The sequence below is a fragment of the Plecotus auritus genome, assembly GCF_963455305.1.
Source record: "Plecotus auritus genome assembly, chromosome: 7".
Lineage (NCBI taxonomy): Eukaryota > Metazoa > Chordata > Mammalia > Chiroptera > Vespertilionidae > Plecotus > Plecotus auritus.
Genome location: NC_137774.1, coordinates 23,950,172 through 23,964,074, shown reverse-complemented (window position 1 = coordinate 23,964,074; position 13,903 = coordinate 23,950,172). Strand labels below are relative to the sequence as shown.

Here is a 13,903-nt window from a genome sequence, read left to right as displayed (position 1 = left end):
GGGCAATTGTTGCTTAGTGGGTATAGAGTTTCAGGTTCGTAAGATGAAAAAGATCTTCAGATCTGTTTGCACAACAATGGGAATATACTGAGCTACTTGAACTGTACTTAAAAATGGTTAAGATAGCGCTAGCTGGTTTGGCTCAGTGGATAGAACGTTGGCCTGTGGACTGAAGGGTCCTGGGTTCAATTCTGGTCAGGGGCACATACCTGGGTTTCGGGCTTGATTCCCAGTAGGGGGCATGCAGGAGGCACCTTATCAATGATTCTCTCTCATCATTGATGTTTCTGACTCTCTCTCCCACTCCTTCCTCTCTGAAATCAATAAAAACATATTTAATTTTTTCAAAATGGTTAAGACAGCAACCAAAATTAAAAAAAGGAAAAAGCAATCATTTTGGAGTCAGACAGAACTGGGTTTGAGTCCCAGCTCTACAGACTTGGGGCACATGCCTCCGAGCCTCGGTCTCCCCAGTTCTACAACAGGGCAATGACAGAATCTGATTCACAGGATTGCTGTGGGCATTATCTCATTGATTTTTGTGGACTTGTTCACTGCTGCATCTCCAGCTGGTATGTAGTAGGTGCTCAATAAATGCTTGTTATATGACAGCATGAGCTAATAATAGTAAACCTTGGCCTTCTGTCCTCAGAAGCCCTCTGGCCCACCCCCACTTTCATCCCTAGCAGGGTCCACTCTCAGGTCCTGGCAAGAGAGAGGGGAGCCCAACTTCCCAAGCAGCAGCCCCAGGCTCCCCAACTGCCACTCTATCCAGCCTGGGCAACAATTCTGTCCATCAATATTGGCCTCCGGCAGCCACACTTGAATGCCCACCCCAATCGATAAGCAGCTGCTGTAATCCATCAGCCCCTAGGGTATCAGAAGCTGGGGGAGGGGCAAGGAGAGGGACAAACAGGGTGTGGAGACACAGCCCCAGAGAGGGAGCAGCAACAGGGAGCCCCAGTGACCCGGCCACAGCAGGCAGGTAGGACAGAGATCATCAGAAAACAGAGGCAGAATGAAGAGGGAGAGGAGGCACCCGGCCCAAGCTAGGAAGGGCAAAGAGGTAGCAGACACAGAGGAGGCCCCTGAGGAAGAGAGAAGGGAGAGGCAGGCACGGCCCTGGGAGAAAAAGGGTTTTGGCACCATTTTACAGGACAGAAACTAAGCTGAGAGATTAAGTAATCTGAGACTTTAGATGTGGGAGCAGAGCCAGGATTTAAACCCAAGTCTGGTGTCTCACAGAGGTGAGGCCTTTTGCTACATCCCACAGTAGCTTTGAGCTATCACTTCTGGCCTCCCCACCTGGGCATACCACCCACAGCTTAGTGGCGAGCTGGTGAGGTGCCCTCCCCACCCCCCGCACCTGAGATGACCCTCTGAGAGCTAGCCAAGATGCTTTAGGAATGGGCGATGGAGGTGGGGGTTGGTGCAGAGGTAGCTTGGCCTCTGCAGCAGCGGGCCTCCCAGTCACTGGACTGGAGGTTCCCCTCCTCCAGCCCCAGCTCTCCACCCTCCACTTCCCTCTCTCCTCAACCCTTCTGATTGCCACAGCATCACCTTGGGCAAGTTACTCGACTCCTCTGAGCCTCTGTTTCCTATCCTTAAACCAACGGTAGTAACAGTGCCTACCTCCCTAAGCATCAGCCTCCAAGCACACAGCTTCCGGGTCCCATACCACCACGGGGCTCTGATTTAAACAAGATCCAGCCCCTTGCAGGGCCTGGCCCGTGGCTGGTACCCCCATCTGTAGGAGGGGCATCTGCACAAGGCCTGGATGCAGATGGGTCTCAGCAGGGTGAGGGCTGAGGGGTTCTACAGAGCAGCCTCTCGGCCCTCCATTAGCTCCTTTGTTTCATAGAATCAAGAGCAGCTGTGGCTGGGGGATCATGTGTGTCCTGCCTCCTCAGAAAGCTGAAGGTCAGTGCCAGCTGGAAATGTGCTGAGAGGTTTGTCCCTCCAGCCCACCACAATGAAGAGGAGGGGGAGGCAATTAGTCTCCAACCCCAGGACCCATTTGCTGAGCTGTTCACTCAACCTTATTAAACCCTCAGGATGTGCCTGGCCTTGTGCTGGGACCTGGGACTATACAATGAGTCAAACTAATTCACATGCTGACTGTCTAAAAGAGGGGGATGGGGCTTAGTGTCTGCAGAAGCCTGTGGGGGCCAAGGGGAAGTTGTAGGGGGCAGGAGCCAGTGAGGCTACTAGCAAGAAGGGACCTAGCCCACCTTCTGACCGCCTCCCTCACCTGCTGACTTCTGCCTTGGTTTCTTTTTTCTAAAGGAAACTGTTCATTATTATTATTATTATTATTATTTGAGTTACAGATAAACCACAGAAGGTGCCACTTTTCATGGAGTCTCCCTCCTGACACCACAAACTTCAGCAAAAAAGCTGGGGAGCCTGAGGAAGGGAGGGGTGCAGAGGTGGAGGGAGAAAGCAGATGGGCCCAAGTTCAGCCAGGGGCCTGGGCCAGACCCTCCTCCCTGCCTCAGGGCACTGGGGAAAGGGGTCCTCTGATAGAATATTATGGCAAAGAGAAAGTACGACTGGAGTGGGGGCGGGGGAGAGAAGACAACAAGGTATGTCCACAAGAATCCTTCCTGGAGAGCAGTGGAGGGAAACCTTGTGTAAAAGCAGCCTTCGCAGAGCCCACAGTATAAAGCTCCTGGTCCTAATTCAACGGCCAGCCCCACTCCTTTTCCCAGACTGGGGAAGAAACTGGGGCAATTCAAGGGCAGAGCTCCTGCCCTTTCCTGCTCCTCCGAATGTGCGAATGGTCCTGGGGCTCTGGCCCTGCTCCCCACCACCCCCGCCACCCATTGGTTAAACAAGGTTTTGCGATTTAAAAAGGTAATTCTGAGAGCAGTTGTATCTGTAAAACAACAATGGCTGCCTTGACAGAGTTTATGATTTACCAGGCCCTGTGCTATGCTGCTTGGGTATGGTATCCCCGTCCAAAGAAGAGGCAATGCATATCCTAGAGCAGTGGTGGGCAAACTGCGGCTTTGGCCCCTTGAGTGTGGCTCTTCCACAAAATACCACCGCCTGGGCGAGTCTATTTTGAAGAAGTGGCGTTAGAAGTTTAAGTTTAAAAAATCTGGCTCGCCGAAACCGGTTTGGCTCAGTGGATAGAGCGTCGGCCTGCAGACTGAAGGGTCCCGGGTTCGATTCCGGTCAAGGGCATGTACCTTGGTTGCGGGCACATCCCCAGTGGGAGGTGTGCAGGAGGCAGCTGATCGATGTTTCTCTCTCATCGATGTTTCTAGCTCTGTATCCCTCTCCCTTCCTCTCTGTAAAATATCAATAAAATATATTAAAAAAAAGATTTGGCTCTCAAAAGAAATTTCAATCGTTGCACTGTTGATATTTGGCTCTGTTGACTAATGAGTTTGCCCACCACTGTCCTAGAGGATAACAACGTGCCTTAGGACATCCTGCTAGGAAGAGGTGGGTCAGGATTAGAACCCAGACCATGCTGTTCATGCCAATTTGAAGGGAAGGAGGCAGTGGCCAGGTTGGGAAGCAGTGGGGATGGGGGACTAGAACCTCTGGATGAGGTTGAGGGGGGAGGATAAAGCAAGGGGTGGCCCCAGGTGCTATGCCACCTGACCAGGCTTCCAGGACTATCCCTGGGGGAAGGGACAGTGACATTCTCCTGGCCAGAACTGGCCACTTCTCCCCACACAAAACTCTATGGGCACTCTGAACACAAACCTAGGAGGAGCACTGAGCTCTGGGCTGGAAAGGAGGCAGTGAGAACTTTCTGGAGCACCTCCCCCAGCAGGATGAGCCGAAGACCACCAAGGAGGTGTTAATGAAACAGGGAAGCTGCGAACAGACCCAGGGGTGATTCCAATCTGACACCTCTACCCCAGCCCCCACCAGTAATGAGCTGGGACCTGCCCTGCTCCCCAGAGAGGAGGTGTAGGGGAGGAGGGGAAATCCTTGGGCATTTTTGTAGTTTCAGATGCCTCTTTTCATCATAGCAAACAACGCACATTTATTGAGCACCTACTATGTCCCAGGCACTGTGGTGTCATATCTCCATTTTACAGGTGAAGACACTGAGGCTCAATCAAGTCAAGTGGCCTGAGGAAGAGCTAACGTTTGGACCCAGGACTGTCCAACTCAGAAGTCTGTGTTAATGCTTTTGCTACTGTGCCTCTGACATGGACCCACCCAGGTCCTCAGCAGGAAGGTGGGTGGGGTGGGAATGTTCCCATCTGGGGATGGGTCCAGGAGCCCACCCTGGGGGCACTAGGCGTGGGCCCACACCTCCACGAAGGGAGGCATGTGTGTCACCCGGTTTGCAGCTGACATGGTGAATAAAGGAAGCACACCCAACCCACCACGGGTCCTGAACGTTCAGACCTGGGAAGGAGCAGGATCCTAGCCCTACCACCCGCTTCCCAGGCTCCCTGTGTGCTCTCTTCATCTCCTTCCCACGTGTGCAATGACAGTGGGGCAGGGGCTCCAAGGAGGGGACTCCAGCTCTGCCCACTGCCTGGGAAGGGGATGGAAAGGGATGTTGGCTGGAGAGAACTGAAGTAGTAGTGGGGGATGAGGGACGGGGGACGGGGGTGGGGGGTGGGAGGGAGTATGCTAGGAAGACCCCAGCCTCCTGGCCTGGGAGGGAGGGGCTAAGCAGCTCCATGAGTGGAGCCCCATGTTTGTAAACATCATTTATCAGGGATTAGCAGATGGGCATGCTAATTGCACCTGTGGAAGACAGAGACCTCAAGGTTGATTACATTTACAAACTGTGAGGCCCCCCTGGCGCCTGGCCCTGCGGGAGTGTGTGTGGGGAGGGGGCGGGCGGAGTCTAATTTAGGACCCCAGCCGGGGGCAGAACCTGGCAATTTAGCCTCCTGCCAAAAGAAAAGTCCAGCCCTGGAAGGAAGCAGGGGTGTTGGCCACAATTCAGCTGCTCTGGAAATTCCAAGTCGGCCTCCAACCCTTCCGGGACCCTACCCCTCTTGGCTGTGGAGCCCAGACAAGGAGGATCCTGCAAATGCCATTTCAGCCCCTCCCCTCTCCAACTCGCTCTAGCGGTGAATCATTGCGGTGTTGCAGCTGAAAGAGACCCTAGAGCCTATGGGGAAATTGAGGCCCGGTTGGTAGGAGAGAAGAGCCGGGTGCCCTGACCTCTGGGTCTGCCCCTGTGTGCTGTAAGAACAGACACCATCCTCCAGGCACCAGCTGAGGTCTTCACATGCATCATCTCATCTCCTCAGAAGTAGACACCATGGTTATCTCCATTTTATTGATGAGGAAAATAAGACTTGGAAAAGGGACATGTTCACATTTACACCATCACCAAGGCACAGAGTTGGGACTCAAGCAAACTGCACTGGCCTCTCATGGCTTCATCCCGACCCTGCCCTCCAGGGGATGGACCCGCATCCAGCACCCTCATTCCCTGTCACAGCCACCGGAGCTCCTGTGTTTGGACCAAACGTGGTGAACAGTGTCATGTGTCAGGCACCAGAGGTCACTCCAAGGAGAAGCAGACCTCATCCTGGGCCTTAGGACCTCAGGTGCTTTCTCTGTCTTGAGAATGCCTGGTTTGCATGACATAACTCATCCTGGCTGTGTATGGCAGGAAATTACAGCCTCCATTCCTTCTGGTTCCAATGAACCTCTTTCCAGAGGCCAGCCAGCCTGCTGCCCAGGGGACAAAGCAGGGAGGAGCCCCCTGAACCTGGCTATTAGCCCAGGAGAGTGACCCCTCTAGATGGCCCAGACCACAGGGACCCAGAGGCTGATAAATAGCATGCCCCAAGCAGGTTAGATAGGGTTCCAGATACCAGAGGAGTCCATGGGCAGGACTAGGGGCTCCGGACCCTGAACACCCCCAACCCCAATTTCTAGTTTCCATGCTGGGTTTGGGCCCCTACATGGAAGGAACTCCAAGACACCTGAGTTTATTTTCATCAAGTCTGTTAGTCTGGGTTCTCCAGAGAAACAGAACCAATAGGAGACACACACACACTTACCTGTTTATTACTAGAGGCCTGGTGCACGAAATTTGTGCATGGGTAGGGTCCCTAGGCCTGGCCAGCGATCAGGGCCAATCAGGGCCTTCCTGGTGGTCAGCACACATCATAGCGAGCAGTCCAACTCCCGATCGAACTCCCGAGGGGTCAATTTGCATATTAGCCTTTTATTATATAGGAGGATAGAGAATTGACTCATGTAATCATGGGGGCTGGCACCCCAAGTTCTGCAGGGTGAGTCTCATGCTGGAGGCCAATGATGTCATTCCCATCTGAAGGCCAGCAGGCTCAAGACTCCAGAAGAGCCCGTGTTTTCAGTTCCAAAAAAACAGGAAGAGTTCTCTTACTCATGGGAGGGTCAGGCTTTTTGTCCTATTTAGGCCTTCAACTGATTGGATGAGGTGCACCCACATTAGGAAGAGCAAGCTGCTTTACTCGGTCTACCAATTTAAATGTTAGTCTCACCCAAAATCACTCTCACGCACACACCCAGAACGCTTGACCAGATGGCCCAGGCAAGTTGACATATAAGGTGAACCATCACAACAGGTTTGTTAATGTGTGCCAGTCCTGGGTGAATAGTTCTTTAGTTTACAGAACACTTTTTTTGTTGTTGTTAACCCTCACCCTAAGATATTTTTCCCATTGCTTTTCAGAGAGAGTGGAAGGGAGAAGGGGGAGAGAGAAAGAAACATTGGTGTGAGAGAGACACACTGACTGGTTGCCTCCTGCATGTGCCCTAACCAGGGATGGGAAGCAAACCCACAACCCAGGTACATGCCCTGAAACCCTTGAGTGAGCAGGCCAACACTCTAATCACTGATCAACACTGGCCAAAAACATCTTTTACTGACATGTTCTCATCTTATTTTACAACATCTCTGCTGGGGAGGGGGCAGCTGGAGCAGGTGTTGATGGCGCCATTCCCATTTTACAGGTGTGGAGACTGAGAAGCCATCTAGCTAGGAAGCCATGGAGCCAGGGCTAGAACCAGCATCTTCTTCTTTTTTTTTTTTAAATACATTTTATTGATTTTTTATAGAGAGGAGGGGAGAGGGAGAGAGAGTTAGAAACATCGATGAGAGAGAAACATCCATCAGCTGCCTCCTGCACACCTCCCACTGGGGATGTGCCTGCAACCAAGGTACATGCCCTTGACCAGAATTGAACCCGGGACCCTTCAGTCCGCAGGCCGACGCTCTATCCACTGAGCCACACCGGTCAGGGCTAGAACCAGCATCTTCTAAAGAACTTTAGGGACAGATGAAAGGTTGCCTGGAGTGTGCTTCCAGACATGCGCTCGAAAGCACGGTGTGAATGATTTGGTAGAGGTTTCTTGGATGTGAGCGGGTGGCTGGAGGAACAGTGATTCTCAAACCTGGCTGCACACGAACAGGGGAGCTGTAAGAAATGCGTGTACCTGGCTTGCTCCCCAGAGATTCTGATTTCATCAGTCTGGTGCCTCTGGGCATCTGGAATATTAAAAGTTATCCCCCTTCCCTGATCCCATGACTCTACAGTGCAGCCAAGGTGCAAAGCCACACTAGGCTCCTCGCCAAGAACACAGCAGGGATGAAGGAAACAGGTAGTATGCCCACTGCTGACATGTGCCAGCGGAGGTCAGAGCCTGTGTGTCAGATGGGGACAGACAGTTCAAGGGAGGAGGGAGAGTGCCAATAAAGTGGTGATCTGTGGAGTTTAGGAAGGGGTTTCTTCCTTTCTTGAGAGGATCAACTTTGACTTTAAAGCAATCTTAGGCCCTTTTTAAACAAATTCAAATGTCTTTCTAAATTGGCATTACCATTAGAATTCCAAGATAAATGCAGTCCACAGAGAAAGGGCGGTACTATTTACTGAGCACCTACTATACGTGAGGCACCGAGTTCCTAGGGCCCTCTGAATCCTCCTAGCAAACCAGAAAGAGGAGGGGACTGAGGCCCAGGCGGGTAAGGAACTTGCCCAAGGTCACACAGCAATCAGGGTTTGAATTGAGGGTTGTTGTCCTCCAGATCCACACTCCAGAGTAGTGGTTCTCAACTAGGGGTGACTCCCCCACCCCACCCTGCAGGGATATATGGCAATGTCTAGAGAGATTTTTGGTTGTCACAAATGGAGAAAGGGGGCTGCTACTGGCATCTGGTAGGTAGAGGCCAGTGGTGCTGCTAAACATCCTACAATGCGCAGGACAGTCCCCACAACAGAGAATTATCCAGCCCAGAATGTTAACGGCACTGAGATTGCTCCAGGTTTCCAGCCTGTGGTGGGGGAAGGGGGAGGCTTTACAAATCCTGATGCCCAGCTGCACCCTGACCAACTACATCAGACTCTGGGGAGCTCCCAGTGTCAGTTGATTCTTAAAGCTTGCCAGGTGGTTCCAGTGTGCAGCCCAGACTATTCTAAACTACTTACACCTGTGGCCTCTGTTCCATCTGTGGGGCTCTGAGGGACAAGTACCAAATCGGTCCTGATATAACAACAGCAACCCTATCCTTGCCACCTCCCAGAATCAAAGGCCAGGCTTCATTGGTTCCTTCCGTGTAGGTGGACTAACTGCTGACTCACCAGTCAGGGGGACTTGAGGGCCAGTGGGGTGGGAGGTGTTTGCTGACCTTTCCCTTGCCTTTTGGGGGCCACGGCCAGGAATCTTCCAGATAACTGCAAGAGCTTCCCGAAAAGACTGTGGGCTAAAGATCAATGCTGCCACCTAATGGATGAATAGAACAGAATGGCCCACCAGTTGAGGTTTTATTTGAGCCTCACAACAGCCCCAAGAGGGAGGTGCCAACAAGGGCCCTGAGGCATATAAAGATGAAGTCCGTGCTCAAGGCCCCGCAGTGGGGCAGGCTGTGAGCCTGGATTTGCACCTGTCTGGCTCACTAAGAGCCCTTGGCTCCCTCTACCTTCTCACACTGGTTCGAAGGAATAGAATCCCTGGACTGTGCTGCCCAACTCCCTTCTGATGTTTAGACTTCCCCTTGATGTCCAGGCAGGACCTGGGCGGAAACAGACCCTCTCAACTAGCACATCCTAGAAATTAACAGGCTACCATCTCCAACTGCAAGTGCAAACTCAAAACAGGAAAATGAACTTCTGGTCTTCACCGCAAAGCTCCCTGCTTCCCAAAACAGTGATTACTAAACAGAGCCTGGTGCACACTCAAGTAACAGATTCCAACACATTTCACCATGCGGATGTGTGGGCCACCTATCCCCTGCCCTCCAGCACATACACATCTTGAACAGTTCAAGTCAGCCCCCGTCTTGCCTCTCTCTTTCTGATCCTGAGGACAGTCCTGGGTGTTGAAGTAATGTGGGCCCTTCAGCATTGGCTGAGGGTTCTCGGGGGTCTTGGAGATGTTGCCCTCTCTTCCCCTCTTCAGGAAAACCCTTCCTCTGGCTGCAAATGGAGTGAAGAAGAATTCCTGCAAAGACAGACAGAATGACATGGGGAAGAGAACTGAGAAGAGGAAGGACCATATGCCAGGCACTCCCTCATTTCATTCTCAAAAGGATGTATTTTCTGCATTTGGCACAGAAAGCAATGGAGATACAGAATGATTGAGAAACTTGTTTAGGATGAAACAGCTACACATGTGTGATCAGAGGAAGAGAAGACTCACCTGCAGCCACGGAGATCAGAGTAAGACTCACCTGCAGCCACGGAGACATTCAAGGACTCCAGTCCAGGAGGCAGCTGCCGGCCAGGCAGGATGGTGAGGAGGAGCTGGCAGGAGGCTTGCACCTCTGGGGACAGGCCAGAGCCCTCATTCCCTGCAGAGCACGGGAGGGGTGGAAGGGCAGAGGATTAGGGATGCGACAGCTGGAAAGGCAGGCACTCAGGAAATGAATGGCTGAGCACAGAAAAGCAGGAACATCTACCTACCCAGCACTAGGACAGTAGGCTGGTCCCAGAGGAACTCCAAGCAACTAGTGATGGGGATCTCAGAGGATCTGGAAATCTCAGGCCCAGGGCAGCCCACCGTGCCAGCCACGAGCCAGCCCTGCCGGGCTTTGGCCTGCAAGGGGAAAGAAATCATATTCTAGCTCACCAAACCTTCATCAGAGCCCTGGCCGAGGAACAGCCCCAACCTTGCCCATATACAGGGTGGGGCAAAAGTAGGTTTACAGTTGCGAGTACTTGAAACAGTTTATTCTTGTATTAATGTTATTTTCCCTGCGAACAATTATAAACCTACTTTTGCCCCACCCTGTATGCATTACCTCGCTGAGCCATTCAGTTCAGTCAATAGTTATTAAGCACCTAGAATGGGCAGACTCTGTTCTAGGCACTGGAGATAGGGCAGTGAACTGCGGCCAAAATCCCAGCTTCATGGAAGGGAGGGCCTAACTGAAATGACTTTTGAGTGAAGATCTGAAGGAGATGAGCACGGTGTAGACATCAGGGGGAAGAATATTCTAGGCAGTGATCAGTAAATGCAAAGGCTGAGAGGTGGCTGCTTACCCGGTATGTGTGAGGAACAGCACAATCGCAAGGTGGCCAGTGGGAAGGGAGCCATTGAGACAGAAGAGGGAACAAAGGGCTACATAAGGTAGAACCTCAAAGGCCACTGGAAGGATTTTGGCTTATATTATGAGAGAAATGCAAAGGATTTGAAAAACTCTGAACAGAATAGCATGGTCTGACTTATGCTGCAGCAGGATCTCTCTGCCTGTTGGGTTGACAGCCAATAGCAGAAGCAAGACCAGGTAGGAGGTTTCACAATAATACAGGCAAGAGCCAGGCTGGCGTGGCTCAGTGGTTGAGCGTTGGCTTATGAACCAGGAGGTCAGGGTTCAATCCAGTCAGGGCACATGCCCGGGTTGTGGGCTCAATCCCCTGTGTGGGGCCTACAGGAGACAGCTGATCAATGATTCTCTTTCATCATTAATGTTTCTATCTCTCTCTCCCCCTTTCCCTTCCTCTCTAAAATCAATAATAAAAGTGGATTTAAAAAATAATAACAGCCGAAACCGGTTTGGCTCAGTGGATAGAGCGTCAGCCTGTGGACTGAGGGGTCCCAGGTTCGATTCCGGTCAAGGGCATGTACCTTGGTTGCGGGCACATCCCCAGTAGGGGGTGTGCAGGAGGCAGCTGATCGATGTTTCTCTCTCATCGATGTTTCTAACTCTCTATCCCTCTCCCTTCCTCTCTGTAAAAAATCAATAAAATATATTAAAAAAAAATAACAATACAGGCAAGAGACGATGGTGGCTTGGACCAGAGTGGTAGCAGTGCAGAGAGTAAGAAGTGGTGAGAATATGCAAATAACTTTATGGTAAAAACAAAAGGATGCGCTGACAAATAGGAATGGGTGTGAGAGCAGAAAAAAATCAAGGGTGGTGCAAAGGTTTCTATCCTAACCAACTGAAAGGATGAAGCTGCCATCGATTGAGCTGGGTCTGCAGAAGGAACAGGGGCTCGGCTATGGAACTGTTCAGTTTGAAATGCCGATTAGACAGCAAAAGAAAGTTGTTTTATAACCCCTTTGAGATGCTTTTATTTATTCATATTAGAATTATTCTGGGTTGAGGACATTGAGCAGCTTTCTAAAATCCCATCAACTATCATTTACCTTGCTTTTTTGAAACCAATGTTGCTAGTTGTTTGAAAACAGAGCTATTGAGTAGGTAACTAGATACATGAACCTGGGGTTTAGGAGCAAGATCCAGGTTAGGCTATACATTTGGGGCGCGCATTCAAATATAGATGTTACTTAAAGCTGTGACAGTGGATGAGGCAAAAAAGAGAAGAAAAAAGAATATATATATATATATAGGGGAATGAGATCCAAGAAGTACTGAGACTTGGGAGAGACCTGGAGATGGTCAGGGAAACTGCCAAGTGCAGGGCAATACTGCCCCCTTGTGTCCAGCAGGAGAAGAACAGCAGAGGGGTTTCTTGACTTAGGTTTGCTACCCAAATTTTGGGGTTGTTTTTTTGTGTGGTAGTGGGGGTTGTTTTGTGGATGTGAAAGGGAAGAGGGGAAAGGCATAGACTAGTCCCTACTCAAAGAGCCTTTCAAGCGGGCCAGCAGGAGTCAGTGGGGGGAAAAGAGGGACATGTAATACTTTCAACAATAAAGATTTAATTTTTTTTTTTAAAGTTCCTATGGAGGAACTCAGGACACATTTACTGAAGACCTACTTAGTAGGTACTGAGGCACTGTGGTAGACCTGCAGCAGGGCAAAAAGGCATGCCTGGAGAAGTAAAGGGAATGAGGCTAGGACGTCTCCAACTTCAGAATCTATTCTACTCATGGTTTTAAAAACCCTGGGATCCTTCTCTCTTCCCAAAGGGATTTAGAGAAGCATAGGAAATGATGCCAACATGCTCTCTTCTCCCCCTTCCTCCATCAGTTGCTAGTTAAGTGCCCTGAGAGGCTGAGCTTGGCTCATTTCTGCTCCTTCCCGCCACCCCAGCCCCTCGGCCCTTACCTGTAAAAAACCGTCCAGATCATCGGTGAAGAGTATGTCCATCACCTCCATAGCCCCCGAGCTGGCCTTGCTGACTACCGGAGTGAGCGGGCAGCTGCAAAGTTACCCCACGCCCCGTGTAAGGCTGTGTAATCTCAAGCCTGGCGCCCTCCCCTCCCTCGGCCCCCAAGGGTTAAAGATGAAAATTCTGGCGATAGGGAGACCTGACTAGGGGATCACCAAAGGGTCAAGGTGCTGAGGAACTCGGCTGCCCCTTGAAATTGGGACATATGGGAAATAATGAATGTCCGTGCCTGTTTCTGCGGCTGGTGATGACCTTATCCACTCCGAGGAAGTGAGCGGAGCGCAGCACGGCCCCAAGATTCTGAGGATCCTGGAGCCTCTCGAGGACGAGCCACAGCTGCTGGGGGTCATCTCCTGGCCTCGCCTCCCCAGCCTCAGTCCAGGGCCGGGGCCGCAGCGGGCTCACCTCCATGCAGACGCCCTGGTGGACCTGGTGGCGGCACAGGGCGTCCAGCTTCTGCCGTCGGGGCCGCAGAACCGGAATGTCCCGCGCTTCCGCCGCTCGGAGCAGCTCTGCCCGCTCTCCCTGCACCCCCGACCTGCCGGCCTGGAGCAGGAGCCGGGCCACGCGGCGGCGGGAGGCCCGCAGAGCCAGGAGGCACGGGAACAGGCCAAACAGAAGTTCCAGGCCCCCGGTGGAGCGCGGGGCAGGCGCCAGGTCATCCAGGAGCAAGCGGCTCAGCTCCTCTCCACCAGGCCGCTCCCCACGCCGCGCCACCGTGTGTGAGGCATGACGCACAAGTTGACCGGGAAAACACCAGGTCGCGCCCCTGAGGGCCGACAGCAGCGCCATGACCGATGCCCTTAGCTACGTCAAGAGCTGTCACTCCAGACGGAGCCTGTTGCACCCATCCCGCCTCCTCAGACAGAAACGCACAGTCCAGACTCCCAGCTGGAAGACTACCTAAAAGCAGGTAGCCGGACCGCGACCGCCTCCTTCCCCACCTCGCGCGGGGTGCCCTGCTTCCGAGTTCGCGCGAGCCCGCTTCCTGCCCGGCGACGCATTGCGCATGCTCGTCCACTAGGCCGTCCCTACAGCGCCGCCTGCGAGGCTGGCTGAGCAACGACCTCCACCGCAAGGCAGCCGGCAGCCGGCGGAAGGTAGTGATCAGCGCTGAGCTGACCCTGCTACCGGCTTCATTCTGCGCCCTTTGAGGTCCCAGGAAGCTGGAGGCTCGCATTCACCCAGGCACCAGCAAAGAACACTTTACGGAGATGTGTCCAACTAGGTCAGTCGTGGTGCTCCCCTTCCCATTAGATACTGGTGATTTTCCTCAGAAGCTTCTCCCGCATCCAGCCCCTCCCTGCATTTCTACTGCCTTTTCAAACCCTCAGCACCAGGTAGCAGGACTCAGCAGTAACTTCCTACCGTGTGGCGGCTGATTCTCTAAGCCACCGCTCGGT

General features: G+C 52.4%; 1 protein-coding gene across 2 annotated transcripts; it reads right to left on the bottom strand.

The window, feature by feature from the left end:
- Positions 1–6,151: 6,151 nt before the first annotated feature.
- On the bottom strand, positions 6,152–13,494 carry MRM1 (mitochondrial rRNA methyltransferase 1). 2 transcript variants are annotated; one of them, XR_013961121.1, is made up of 6 exons: positions 12,730–13,494; positions 12,437–12,530; positions 9,885–10,017; positions 9,653–9,772; positions 7,231–9,423; positions 6,152–6,986 (listed from the first exon to the last, which is right to left on the bottom strand). XR_013961121.1 is itself a non-coding variant. In XM_080678637.1 (5 exons), the coding sequence occupies exons 1-5, from the start codon at positions 13,290–13,292 to the stop codon at positions 9,251–9,253; spliced, it is 1,083 nt and encodes a 360-aa protein (XP_080534763.1). In that variant the 5' UTR covers positions 13,293–13,494; the 3' UTR covers positions 7,019–9,250. The 2 variants fall into 2 exon arrangements, 1 of the variants encoding a protein (XP_080534763.1); XM_080678637.1 differs by lacking the exon at positions 6,152–6,986 and having other exon boundaries at positions 7,019–9,423.
- Between the last annotated feature and the right edge of the window lie 409 nt (positions 13,495–13,903).